The 14767-nt window shown below is 39.5% G+C and overlaps 1 protein-coding gene across 2 annotated transcripts in view; it reads right to left on the bottom strand.

Annotated features, from left to right (window-relative positions):
• pik3ap1 (phosphoinositide-3-kinase adaptor protein 1) overlaps positions 1–14767 on the bottom strand; it is a 33145-nt gene that overhangs the window by 6274 nt on the left and 12104 nt on the right. Inside the window, exons 4-13 of one of the 2 annotated variants that reach the window (XM_053435998.1) lie at positions 4377–4614; positions 3118–3543; positions 2393–2634; positions 2063–2201; positions 1815–1957; positions 1586–1718; positions 1199–1395; positions 543–711; positions 380–442; positions 23–280 (exon numbers count right to left, since the gene is read on the bottom strand). In XM_053435998.1, coding sequence (XP_053291973.1) covers positions 23–280; positions 380–442; positions 543–711; positions 1199–1395; positions 1586–1718; positions 1815–1957; positions 2063–2201; positions 2393–2634; positions 3118–3543; positions 4377–4407 — 1801 coding nt within the window. In that variant the 5' untranslated portion in view covers positions 4408–4614. Of the gene's footprint in view, positions 1–22; positions 281–379; positions 443–542; positions 712–1198; positions 1396–1585; positions 1719–1814; positions 1958–2062; positions 2208–2392; positions 2635–3117; positions 3544–4376; positions 4615–14767 lie in introns of both variants that reach the window. The other variant, XM_053435997.1, reaches the window with a different exon arrangement.

Here is a 14767-nt window from a genome sequence, read left to right as displayed (position 1 = left end):
GTGACATGAAAACAAAAAATACCTCTAGTGATGTAGTTCATGGTTTCTTCAGGCTCAGGCTCGGCCTCCGATCTGGGGACGGGTGCTGGTGGACGGTTCTGGATTAATGGGATAAGGATGCTATTTGAATCCACAATATCGTAGATGTCCTCTGGGAAAAGGTCGTAGGGATCCTCCTCTTCTTCTTCAGTTAGGTCTAAGTCATACGGATTGTCTTTGGGCTCAAGTTCACATTGAGGCTGCTCTTTGTCGTCCTGGCTTACAATGTCGTGAGGTTTTGCTGGAGGATAAAGTGTCATCACATGAGTCAAACTATATTCTATATTCACAATATATTTCTATTTAATATCATTACTTTGAAAGTTGTTTAAACGTCTACCTTGGAAAAACTTCCTAAGCATAGCTTCTTCAGGGCTCTCATTGGCTACCGTCATGTCCTCATCTGATGAAAACAGCACAGTGATCATCAGTAACATTTTAACCCACAACATTTACAATTTCAATAAAAAAAAAAAAGATAAATAAAATCATGTTCATCTTACATAGGTCGTCTGCACATTCAGGGTCGATCCCCAGCATTGACTCATAAATGTCTTCTGAACAACCTGAAAACTTCATCATGATTTCCCGAGATGTAGTGTTCATGGGTTCATACACCTCTGCAGCCTCCTCCTGGTCCTCAAAGTGCGACTTGACCATATCGGCTGTCACCTACATTTGTTTGAACAGAGGAAACAGGCAGACAATGACTAAATAGATATGAAAACCTGAGGATGAATCCAAATTTCTCTGCAGTCACAGACTTAAGAGGATGCAAATATTGTATTTGTATGAACATTTTATACCTTTATTTGACAGGGACATTGGAGATAGACAGGAAATGGCGGGTGTGAAAAAAGAGGATTTAAATGCAGCAAACAGTCCGGCCAGACTCGCTGCTCAAATGATATATTATTAGAATAAAAATACATTGAACTGAGTTGAAGTGTAACAAATGTCAGTTCATGTCCACAAAAGAGAATTAGGCCCTATATTCCCGTATCATAGAGCATTTCTTGCCTTGGCCGTGCAGCATCCTTGCACTTTACAAGTCGGTAAGATGCACATTTGGATTCATCGTGACTGTCAGAGGAAAATATCCAAAACATTGTTCGATACTACATAGAAAAGACGAAAAGGTTTCCATCGTCTGACTTACAACAAATTCGTCCATGAACTGTCTGAGATCCAGGAAGCCACTCTTCTCTGCCAGGTTGTTCGGGTAGTCTCCGTGCTTGTTCATCACGCTGTAAGCCTGCAGCGCCCCGGGACACTGAAGGAGAAGGGTGGTCAGCTTCTTCAGGCCGTACTTAGCAGCAAAGTGGAGCAGCGTGGGAAGCTCCTCATTACGCTGATCTGTGGAAACAGCAACAAAAAGTAATGAGATATAATGTATGACTTTATGTTGACTCCTAAAATATGCTTTTACTTTCTGTGGTTTCATTTTTAAAGATCAAACTGCAGCAATGCAACATCTTATAGTTGTTGTGCAGCAACAGCAGATCTTTCGCTAACTAACAGAACTAATTGAGAGTGCTGTGCTCACATGCCGCCATATTGTCTACTTCAATCTGTCGGATTCCAAAGAGCTGAAAACCAGTTGCAGGCATTCTGGATTTGAATGAGTCAGTCAGCATGTCGTCCAGTGACTGTGTTGCATTCGACGTCAAGTTGAAGGCCTGAAAGGGATACAAAAAAAAAGAAAAAGTGACACAACTACATGAGATACTAAACTAACAAAATAATCCTGTCAAATACGATGCTCCATGTCTCACCTGGCAGATGAAGCCAACAGGATCAACGGCCTTTTCCAGAAACCGACTGACTTCTCCCATACTGGTGTAATAAGTAACAGGCTTCAAGCTGACGCGAGCACCGTCGATGAGCATGGCGAGTGAGACCACTCCAGCAGCCATAGCTGATGAAAAGAAGACAACACAGAGATTCACATTTTGCTTTTCGTAAACATGAATTGAATGTGTGATCACAGTTTACGGTCACATGACTTCCTGTAAATACTTGCCAGGTGCAGCAACACTTATGGTGTATTCATTCTCCACTAAACCCGTGAGGCTTTTTGCAGCTTCACTTTCAGATGAGAACTCCACCACTGGGGTCAACTGGGGATCTAGTTTCTGCGAGAAAATGATGAACAGCATCTCCTGTTGCTTAAACGAGAAGGGAAATCAGAATGAACAAAACTCTCATGTCATTATTTTACAAAGGACTTTATAAGTTCTCATTTGGAAAATAAGTATTAGTATAGGTACTGTCTTTCTCACAGTATTAAACTAAGAAAAACTGGAAATTAATGTATGTTACAAAAAGTATCACCTGGTTTTAATAGTCTTACCCCACAGAGAACTCTGCTTGGTTGAACGGTGACACAGGTGAGCTGCGACGGTGCACTAACTTCCTCACCGGGTGAATTCCTCGTGCTCGCAGGTTCTTCTTCATCCTTCAGGACAGTTTCTTTTCGCTCCTCTGACACCACTTCCTCCTTTTCGGTGGGAATTTCAGACGACGAAGCTGCTGCGACTTGTAACTCTGGTGCAGCTGCAGTTTCGCTCTCATGCGCAGCCTCCACATGTCTGCCTAAGAATCAGAAGATTGTTATGAAACATCTATAGCTTTTATAGCTATTTAAATAATGAAAATAAAATAAAGCTGTTTTTTATTTAGCCTTTAATTATCCAGCAAGGGCTTAAGGCCACATTGTCACACATCCCTGAAGATAGTTTTGGTTTCACCAAGTAGGTTATGTTTTCACGCCTGTGCATTTGTTTTGTTGGTTGGTTGGTTGGTTTGTTAGTTAGCAGGATTAAATCTACTGGAGATATTACCATGAAACTTGTTGGAATGATGTGTATGTGTCAGGGAAGATCCCATTCAATTTGACGAGTTTATGTCTTTTTCAATTTGGCTGAAATTCCCCTTTAAGAGATTAATATATATATATTAATACCATTAATATTAAATGGGTTAGGGTTAACCCTAACCCTAACCCTAACCCTAACCCAGATATATAATTATACTGATAAAATAAAAAAGAATGAAGTGTAATTATATGTTGCCTACTCTCAGTGACGGCCTCCAAAATGGTGGACACGTAGACATCAGAGTCATCTTCAGAACAGATTTTTCTCCAGCTGTGCCAGGCGTCAAATCTCTCTGTCTCTATGTGTTCCTCTGCGATGCCGCACAGCAGCACGACCACTCTGTGTGGCGGGTGAAGGAGTCTGTGAAGGGCAACCTGCAGGTCGGCTTCACAGAGCATGTCCAGGAACTCCACCGTGAGGACCAGCACGACCGACTTGCAACTGTGGAAGTGTTCAAAGTCATATCCGTGGAGCTGATCTGTCGGGCCGACCGTGTACAGCAAAATAGACCTTTTGCTGAGTTTTCCAGAAGATTTCAAGATCTGCCGCAAATACGCCGCCCATTCCTGAGCTTCAGCTGTGTGCAGGATCACCACCTCGTATGCTGAGGGGGATTTGGAATTTGCTGAAAAAGCAAACAAACCAAGAAAAATCTGTTTGTGTCCAGTAAATACATTCAAACAGCCTCATTTCCAAAACATTAAATTGAAAAATATTGGGCATTAACTACTCTAAATGACTCACTGATCACCAACATGAAGCATGAATCACAATCCTGTAATCAGCTCCAACATTACACTAATGACTCTGGTGAAATTATGTGTTGGTTTCCACGTCGCAGCAGGTAAGTGTTTGCCGTGGAAAGGCTCCACAACCCGGCAGCTGTCCGGCTGTGGAATGTCAAGGTGACTGTGGTTGGAGAATGAATGTCCGATTTGTTTGATATTCCAGCGCAGAGTCAACAAGTAGCTGTGCAAACATGGCGCTGTGTCAACACCGGTCAGAGTAATTTAGTTTGACTCATTACAGTGTTTAATCAGGTCAAGTTCACCTCTGTACTGGCTAACTGGGGGAGAAACCCAACGCCAGTATTCACCTTCATCACAGTTCCCACTGACAGCGTGGCACAGGGACTTGCCATCTGTTTATTAAATGATCGATAGCATGACTGACTTAAATTCAGACATAGAGGAAAACACAAAATAATCTATGAATGTAACAGAACAGCAAAGCTAAGCTGCTAGCTTCCTCTTTTTTTTTTAAGCTGGAGGAATAATGTTTAATTCAAGTTTTGGTTAAAAACGTTTTTTAACCTGTCATATTTCAAAAGAGATTATATAAATGACTTAATAAAAGTAATAACGTTAAAGTGCTGTCTTTAGGTAGTTACAGCATGTTTGTTTGTTATATACACCAACTGAAACTAACTTGACAGAAAGTTATATATTTCATATTTACCTAATTCAATACATGAGACGGTTTCTTCCATGGCCGTGAAGGAGTCGTTAAGTGCCCAGAGTCACCGAACCAGAAGCATCATTTGCCCAAATATGTCCTCTCAGCTTGTCAAGTTTACTGGAACTCCTTTCCTCTTCAACCGAGACTACAACAGCTTTCACCAGCAGTACGCTTTTTTTCTCAGCTGTATTAATAGCAACAACTCAGTTTCCTGATTTTGGTGACACTGGCCCACTTCCTGAAACAGATGAAGAAGTGAGACAAATGCACCACTGTCGTGTCAGAATGTGCAACATCTCTGCGTTTACACTGGCGGCAGTTGTTGATTAGTGAGGGCTACAGGAGCGCTCAGTTCAGAGGGACTGTTGAGTTTAGAGACATGCGTGTATGGACAAATAATTCATAATAATAATAATTGACAATAAGTATTTATATATTTTTTTAGATAAGAAATACAATTGATGCCCTTTTGCTATGTTCTCAAAATAACTGCAAACACACACACACACACACACACACGCATGATCAATTCACCTGTTGCTTGAGTGACTTGCCTCTTCTTGTTTTCACTTCCGTAACAAAGTGTTTCCCAGTAAGGATACTGATACTGTGAGACTAACTATACCTCAAATCAATCAAATACAAACGTTTATGTCTAAACAGTCCAACAATGATAACTTTAACCCAAATGTAACACTCTAGTAGGTGCTGATGTCAGAGTTATTTCTAAACTAGACTATCTGGTGCACTATTAATGGAAATACAAGACCCCACAAACACTTGTTTTATATGTCCTTACGGATCCAGCCTGGATTAAAAAAACACTATTATGTTGGGTTGGAAGATTATTGTTAGAGAGCGGAAATCTGTTGATTTACCTTCAAGACGTTCTGGGTTCTCTCAGCTTGGAGCCGTCACAGCCTATGAGAAACTGTCTTTTAGAATTATTTATCATGTGGATAGATATAGTTTGAAATGGAACAAGTACCTAAGTCACCATAGAAAAGCCTTTGAAACGTGTCACAATCTGGTAACAGACCTTTTGTAAGTAAATAACCTGTAATTGTAATGTATCAAATATGCTCTATACTGCTGTGACTCTGAACCCCTTTGCTGACATTGTAATTTAGATTAATTATAATGCTTTTATTCTTTTTAATCGTGATGTATTTCAATTGGTGTATACATGAATATGTGTGTATAACATATATATATATATATATATATACTCACATTGTGGGTGTTATTGTATGAAAACCGATAAAGCGTTCACAATAGGCATCAACATAAAAGAATGAAACTTCTAATTTGATTATGTCTGTTCATTATTATGATTATATTTAGAATCAAGTGAAGTTAATTGTGTGGTCAAATACTGATGGATGATCACATGTACACAACGTACGCCCACAGGGACACACAATGAATTTTCTGACGAACTGCATGAATGAGCATGTGAGCTGAATGAATCATCTGAGTGTGGAAATTATTTCTCAGTATGTGAACTTCCAGAATCCGTAAAACTCACAACAGCTGATTGCAACAACGCTAGGCACCACACTCCAATGTCCACTAGAGGGCAGCAGACAATCACTTACATTGAAGAGCACAAAGTCCCCATCACTGGGGACAGAGCAGACAACAAACAGAAGAAGTTGGTGGTCAGTACAGCAGAGGGACTCACTAACCGTTATACAGTTGTGGTAAGACATTTAAACATAACTTTTCCACGTTACATTGGGTTTTATTGGACTTTTTTGGGCCACAGCGGCTGAACAACACACCGCAGTTTATATAACCACAGGGATCTGGCTTGTTTGTCTGTACGTGGAAGTAACACAACTGGGAAAAAAAGCTATTTCTAACACCACCTCTCTCTCATTTGTGTAAGATAATATTAGTGTGGAAGACTCAACCAAAGAAAACAGGACCATGCCACATCAGAGGAGGGGAACTGTTTGTGCTACGGCAGGCCGGCAGGATGACTGCACCCTTCTGGAAGGACACACAGGTCTTCTGTGGTAATGTGGACGCACACTGCTTCACTTTGAAAAGATTGACTTACATTGACGTGGAAAGATGGCAACTTCACGACATTTATGGAGTTTTGACCTTTGGATTCAGGGGGGGGGGGGTTGGATTTCTATGCTTGTGTAATGTGTAATGCACTGTACTATATTTACCAACTGACAATTTATCTAATTCAATCATGCTACATTTCGAAAAGTATTGAAGGCAACACTTGAGGTGCATTTCCCTGACACAGCTCAAAATAATAACAATTAATAATAATCACAATAAATGTCAGATTATTATTTCTCAAGTTTAACGACAGATGTTCAATTTTTAGCGAAGTTTGAGGTTTAAAAACTTTTTTGGGGCGGCACAACATTATACAAATCTGAGGTTAATGAATTAAGTGTTAATCCTCCTCACTGTGCTTACACGTTGCATAAGCATTAAATCTGAATTTATTAGAATTTTGTTATATTGCTATTGATGAAAATTATATGGCTATAAGTATTGATTTAGTTTTATTCCACAGCCCTAGCTGAGACCCATTGAGCCAATTATAGGTAGTGTGATAAATACTAATAAACACTCAAGCAATCATGAGTGATCATTTTATCATCATCATCATTATTGTATGAGAACTGATGAACCTGATCTCAGCATCTGCAACCGATTTTTCACACTGCCGTCAACAGAGCACCAGAGCATCACATGTCTTACATTCCAAACTCTTGTTGAATCAGTCGAGAAGCCGTTCTTGGTGGTTTCGTTTTTGTTGGGTTTTGTTTTATTTTGGCAACAACAGTGTGTAGGTTCGTCCTGCCCTCAGTCCTCAGGCTCTGTAAACACAGTTAGAAAATCACCAAGCGTATAGTTGCTTGTCCAACCACTAATTTCTGCCCCAAAATCAATTTGTACAGCTTTGCTTTTCTCCAATAATACAATTTGTTTTGTTTCAGCTTTGACCTCTTTCAACAATGTGGACCTTTTTAATGGCAGCAGCAAAAGTTCACCCTCTGACTTCTGAAGCTGCCTGTGAAGAGCAGGGTGATCCATGACCCGTCTTTAAGTACAATTTCCTGTAGAAAGAGAATCCCCTAATTTCTCCTAACTCTGCCATTAGCTACCATAAGCATGACCGGCCCGTTACCTTTTGTTTGGGATCCCTTGAAACCACTATCTTTTAGGTGGCTCAGATCAAATCCCTGCAGCCTGAGTTTAATAAGAGAATATTTTTGCCCCTATATTTTAACCTTGTTATCCAATATCCTGTCTTTTTAGTCCGCAGTGTGTTTTCAGCACACAGAGCATCGGTGCCAGAGAGTGTGCGTCAGTTCACAACAGAGGCCTGACATCCTGTCTGCTGGAGCACAAGAGTTCACGTGTGGACTAACAGATTTGTGAGAATCTGCTCTACTGGCATCGGATTAGTCGAATTAAAAGTTTACGACCGACTGAGCCTTTATTTTTAGTTTGACTCTACCTGAGCCATGGATAGATGTTTGTTGCTTTGGTCGATGGATAGACTCGATATGAGACTATTCAATTATGTTTGATAGATTTTACGAGGAAATGCACTTTTAATGCTTTAAGATAAACAATTAAACCTGAGTAGAAAGGATTGTGCGACTTCTCTGAACTAACTCATTGTTCCTCAGAGTCCTGAAATCTCTTTTGTAGCTGTCAGACACATGATTGCTGTAACACAGGGATTGCATTTGTCCACATAATGGGCCTCCCAGGTGAAAACAGAAGAAACACAGGCATGTTTGAAATGGATGGCAGTGGGTTTTTGCACGCTGAAACACTTTCATGAGCTCATGAAATTCACTGAGTTCACAGTGAAGCGTGTAATTCCACAATGACAGAGGAAGATTGAAAATATCAAAACTGAAGTTGCTAAGCACCAAGCACTCCAAGGCAGGAGGCTGCGACAGGGGGGGGGGGGGGGGGGGGGCAGAGTTCTGTACATCTAATATTGCCGACATAATGGTCATGTTACCGTCTCATTTACTGTACTTCCCCATTAAGGAGAAAGCTCTACCTTATATCTGCACCGCCTCTGAGGCTGTTTTTGGAGACTTAAAGTGGAGGAAACCAGAAACAAAGGCACAGTCCGAGGACATGGAGTGCAATCTTGAAATGGAAAACTGAAATGGGGAAACGGTCTCTCGCTGAAATGTTATTTGGACGGCAGCCTGCATAAGAAAAGAACTGTGTTTGGTTTCTCATTGAGAGTCACCAGCAGGGCTCATTGTGATAAGAAAATAAGTCTAATGTTACCTGATCTGGTATAATGTGGACCAATTACCACTCCATTGCACTTCATTACAGGACTGTAATAGGGCCGGGGGTCAGTGCTCGAGATGGAGTAGCAGAGTGAGTCGCCATTGATAATATGATAAAAACTGACAGTGAGAGGCCCCTCCGACAAATTATTGAAATTTACAGTTGATAGGGAAACACTATAACCTCATTTGGTAAGCAGCCGGCAAGCAGTTGTACAAAGCAGGTCCTCTAACACAATGAGAGGCTTATGGAGAGAGGGAAATCCAAAACCATCACAGAATAGTTTTAGACTCCCGCTCATTGGCTTCTGGCACTCAGTGTATGTATTCGCTTTTTAGAAATATCTAAAGTCACACAGATCACTCCAGTGGACGGTTTGTTTCCATCCTGCAGGTGGATTGTGGATTCATTCTGTGGAACGGCAAAACCCATCATTATACGTCGCAACAAAAATACGCTGACAATTTTTTTTTTTGCTGGAACAGACAAATCAAATCCGAATACCGTTATTTTTATTCCTAGTGTGTCTCCAGAGTGCGACAGAGAGAGGCGAATAAAATATAAACTAACCACTGCGCTGCTGGAAAATGGTATAGCAACCATTTGTTTGCCTCGGTTAAAGTGCCTCCATTTGAGGCGCCTTGAATAAATACATCAAATAAACTGCCATCAGACATACATTTTCAATCCATCAAGGTAATCAGATTCTGTTTACCTGAATGGGAACTATTGTAAAATGTTATTAAAAAACTTAAATGGAGTTTAGGTGTAGAATAGCTAGGCAGAGGAAATGAAGAGCAAACAGCGGGATAAGATTCCAATTACTATTAAACAAGCATTGCATTGACTAGTAAAGAGGAAAATAGCTTTGACATTTTCCACAGCTGGAACTCCCACCTGACGGGCTTTGTCATACGAGAGCACGGCAAATTCAATTCAGAGGCTTTTAGACATAAGGTTGTCAAAGCATTGGTCTGAAATACACTGCTGCATTTTCAATTATTCAACCTGCGGTAAACCTCTCTATGGGTGGTTCAAAAATATGTTATTGTGTAATTTTATTTATAAACAATGAATCCTATGTAGTTTGATTAAATAACTGGAATAAATATATTAATCAAATATGTTATCATGTTTGAAAAACTGAATCCAACAGAAAAGACATAAGGCACTACATGTTCAAAATGTGTGTCTTCCAGCTCTTACCAATGTAACTGAAGCACATCCCAGTATTAAGAATTCAACAAGGCCATGAAGTCATTACCTTGTACTGAGGGAAATATAATTTATGAATCATTTGGAAGCCCAGTTAAGTTTATCTCATATATCTAAATAGGCAATATATTGAATGCATGCTTCGTTGATCAAAACTGTTGTGGAACAACTTATCAAGCAGCCATCTTTAACTACTATTTAAAGATCATTTTTTTCCTTTCATCTACCGTCTTCACTCGGCTGGAATCACTTCGACTTGATAAGACAGTCAATTTGGATGTCAGCTCTGGCTACAGTAATCACACTGGCCACTAGATAAGTGCAACTTTATTTATTTATATTGAGCCCCGTGCGTGTCTAGTTGAAGATAATAGTTTCATTTTCCAGAGAAAGTTTGCCAGCTGCCCTCATTGTGGAGTAAATGTGACAGATTCCTGCTTCATTAGGATTCATTGGGCTGACAGAGATGGATTCACGCGATGAATGAACAATAGGAAACGCAATACGCAGGATTCCATAAATCTCCCTATTTACGTAGCACTGGCTTGAATACGTGCTTTACTGCGTCTAGATTTACAGATCGCATGTGACAGCAAGAGGCTGAAGATGAATGTTCACACTCTAAAAAGTATTTGTTGAAGAGAAGCACCGCCAATGTATCAAATGGGCCAACGACTTCAAGTTTTTTTAAGGAATTTTCTCTTCAAATTCAGGAAATGTTCTTTAATTTTCTTTCTGTAATTTTATGATAATGGAAAAGTCTTCCTAGTTTGAAAAAAACACTGCATTTAAATGCCTTAAGAAAAAGTGTCTGTGGAATTCTTTTGTTTCAATTTGATAGTATTAATTACTAGTATGATAATAATGTTCATAACATCACAAGCTTCTTTAATGTCAACAAAAATAGGCTTTTATATCCATTTACAAAGGTTTGAGTGAATTATTTTAAGGTCCAGTGTGAAGGATTTAAAGGCATGTACTGGTGAGGTTGCAGATTGCAACCAACTTAACATCCCCCCCACAGCCCTCTCTTTCCAAATGTGTAGGAGGAACTTTGGCGGCCTTCAGAAAGTAAAAAAGCAGAAGGCCCTCTCTAGAGGTGAAACATGCCGGGTTCTATGAAAGAGGGGCTGGCTACTCCCTCGGTATAGATTCATTGAAAGGTGAAAGTTTAAAGTGACGACACACTTACACAAATGTAGTTATGAATACTATAGGCCTATTCCACTTCTGCTAATCTAAACCCCTGAATCCTACATCCAGTCCTTTGACATTATATAGCAATGATTGCTAAAGACTCACACTCATTAGACTGTGTTGCTGCTATTATATAGAACTAACTTCAAGTCTTATATTATATTTATGTATTTTCTTCATTCTTTATGGATACTTTGTATTAAATGGCAATAGTTTTCAAACTTTAGCAAGCTATGTTTTTTTCATAAACACATAAAGGACCCACAGTGCTGTGGCTGTTTTGTAGCTAGACATTGACAGTAAAGTATCAATAACACTGGTCAGCTGATTGTGGTCAATGTCATGCAAAGTAAACCAGCTCCATTTTCCACATGAGCTTGAAATTAAATAAAGCTCCATTAAACAGATTTCTTGAGTTTCATCAGTTATCAACAGATGGTAAGGTCAGCTGACAGTCTCCTTGTGGTCTGAGGGTAACACCCCTGTGCATTAGTGCCTCAGCTTATCTTCTACTACATTTGTAATCTTGAAGCATGCCGGAGTGGATTTTCGATGAAGTGGTTTGTTTCCAAAAGTTATCTATATGGCCTCTGAGAGACTATCAGTGACAGACTCCCATTGTTTTGCAAGTCGGCACGATGCCAGGAGGTACTGCTTGTCGGAGTCAGCGACACTGAGGAGTGGAACGTAGCAAATGGTCACTTATCCTGCTGCTTCACTACTTATGACATGAGTTTAAGCAATGATGCTGAAGGATTATGAAATAGATAATGGCATTTTTGTTTTAACTTTGAGAAATGACAAGACAAAGACGAGGAGGTTAAACAGCAAAGAGCCATGGGGAAAAATAGGCAACATTAGACGTACGTTAATCAAAAGCCCTGATGATGTCATTGACTCATTGACGGAATTTGTTCTATTACAATAGAAGTCTGAATCAACCAGCTCTGGTGTCTCCTTTCAGAAACCATTAAGGGTTCCTTCACATATCCAGTTTGTAGGATCGATAAATGGATCCTTGTAGAACATTTCTTGATATGGAAAATCACCCTAGGGGTTTAATAAGTATTACATAAGGTGGATCAATAAAAGAGGCCTGTAAGAAGGTTTACTATTTAAAATGAAAGGGCATACTTACACTGATAGATATTACAGAGCTTATTACCACCAGTGTAGCAGGAGGATTTTGCACTTCCACAATAAGGCACAAGAGGTCAGAGCTTCACTACAAATAGTCTGAAATCCCTTGGTGTCTGGTCCTGAGAGTGTGCGCCATGCAAGCCATATTCATCGTTATCATTAAGGGCAATGCCTGAAAGATGTCTATTAAAATAAGTTTGCTTAAAACATCATTACAAATCCAATTAATAGTGTCATTAAACCAGATAGAAAGGAACGACAACATTGTGTGATTTGAAATTCTTTTAAATAATAGAAAGCCCAGCGCTGCATAGCAGGTAGAAATATTATCAGTGATGTTTAAATGTAAATGTTATTATGGAAGGAAACCTTATAACCTCTCATGACTGGCTGCACTGTTATGTTACATTTACTGTTGAAAAAAAATTATCATTAATTTATCAAACTGGGTTCTGTTGCCAAAATTAGTTTGTTACAATTTATCAATTCTATAAACTATAAATATTGCATTTTACAAGTAAGCTGTTTTTTTTTTAAGGCTGTTTGATACAATTTCCCCACAATCCATGTCATGCACTGTATGTATATATATTAGTAACCTATTCTATTTCTAGTCTCCTTCTACTAACAATCCATTTCTTGCACATAAAGATAACAAACCATCATTCTTGCCATGAGAGGATGAACTGTGCCAAACTAACTGGCGAAATGGAATTTACCAGCTGATCAGTAAAATGTTGTTTGTAAAAGGCTCCTGTTAAAGTTCCTTCAGTATTGTTCAAGTTAATGATGAAAATGGATTAAAGACCTTATCTAATACACAGGTTTAGAAACTAATTGTAGCAAGTAGCGACAATTTTTTTTTTTTATATGTAGCATTTTGCTGTATTTACTTGTAATTATTTAGTTTATTTATTTCATGTAAAATGTCTTTAAATTTCCATGAAATGTCATATTCTGTTTAGTGTATAACATAATACTTATTTGTTGCAACCTTTTAATTTATGTTTCCTGTGACATGATATGAACAATTTACCACAACGTGTTAAGGTTAAATAAAACAGACCTAGAGACTATTGTGTGAAAGTACTTCTGCATATGTCGGGGGGGGTGGGAGGGGGTAGCTACGTAGGAAGACAAAGCAGATGTGAAATCCTCTCTGAGACAAAGTCGTGTAAAATCATAAAATTGCAGTTTCCGTCTCGTGAAACGTTTAAAACCCAAGATAGAAAACCTCATGCACGGACAGCGGAGCAAAGTTAAGATTTCTTGAATTAGCAAAGAGAGCTAATTCTCTTTGTTAGCTAAAACACCTCAAAGGTCAGCTGAACAAATCCTGTTCATTCCATTGAAAAAAAATGAGGTTACATTGTCATGTTGTAACAATTCAACTGGTTTTACTGGAGGCGTGATGTGCATGACAGAATTCTGTGTACCAACACTTTAAAACAGCTTCTCCATCAGCTGATCCATCGACATTTTAAAAAGCGCTTTCAAGGAAATGATTCGGGTCTACTTGTAGATTGAATGCCACATGCTCGAACCCCAAAGGAGCGCATGAATATCCCATTAAAGCTAATCTGTTGTCTCGCTTTGCCGTCAGAAAACGTCCTCCACCCGGCACACCGATCCCATTTTCTCCTCCACCGTTGACGACATTGACACTGAGAGGATTACAAGAAAAATCAATAAACATCGCCAACTTCATGAATTAGCACCAGTCTCTGTGAGCTGATACCCTCACACCAGGTTAGGTCTATTTACCTGCGATACCAATCCACAGTGGGATTCTCTGTAGTTAAGATGATAAGATGTCGGATCATGTCCCCATGCTTAACAATGAGAAGACACCTCACTGCTCTACAGCGCAAATCCACATGGTGTTGGTCCATCATGACGTGAACACCAGCCCAGTGCTGAAGCAGGGGGGAAATATGGAACTACCCAGACATCAATGTTAACGTTAAATAACACCAAAGACCCTCGGTTATCCTCTTCATCCTTTCTCTCTTTAATACGCTCAGTATCGTCACATGTATCTTAGTTAGGAGACACAAAGTGCTCATAGACTATAAATAAATGTCTTCAGCAAGATAGTCTCCACTTCCTGCAACTTTAGCAACTTCGTATTTCCATTTGCAGTTGGAAAGTAGATCTGTAACTTTCAGCAAATGGCATGGGACAAGAAGAGGCAAGACTGCCGACCAGACAGACGAGCGTTCCACTCTCCAGCTCTTAACAAGCATAGTAATACATCAGTCAAAAGCAATAATTTTACCATTAATGAAATTCCAATTTGCCTTCAGTGCATTTCACGTTGACATTTTCCACATTGCAACAGTGCTTTGATAAAGTTTTTAAAATGCAAAAACGCATCTAAGAGGCTAAAGACCAGCCCGGGTGTCAGCGTGCCTGGCAGAGGACTATGGTACTTAATTTTTATCGCCGCGCGCCCGGGGCATTGGAAGCCTGAATGTTAACATTGGCTCCATTTTCATTATCATCGTATGATTATGGATTTTACTGCATTTAGCTGA

The sequence above is a fragment of the Pleuronectes platessa genome, chromosome 12 (genome assembly GCF_947347685.1).
Source record: "Pleuronectes platessa chromosome 12, fPlePla1.1, whole genome shotgun sequence".
NCBI lineage: Eukaryota > Metazoa > Chordata > Actinopteri > Pleuronectiformes > Pleuronectidae > Pleuronectes > Pleuronectes platessa.
This window is presented reverse-complemented; position numbering and strand designations above follow the sequence as displayed.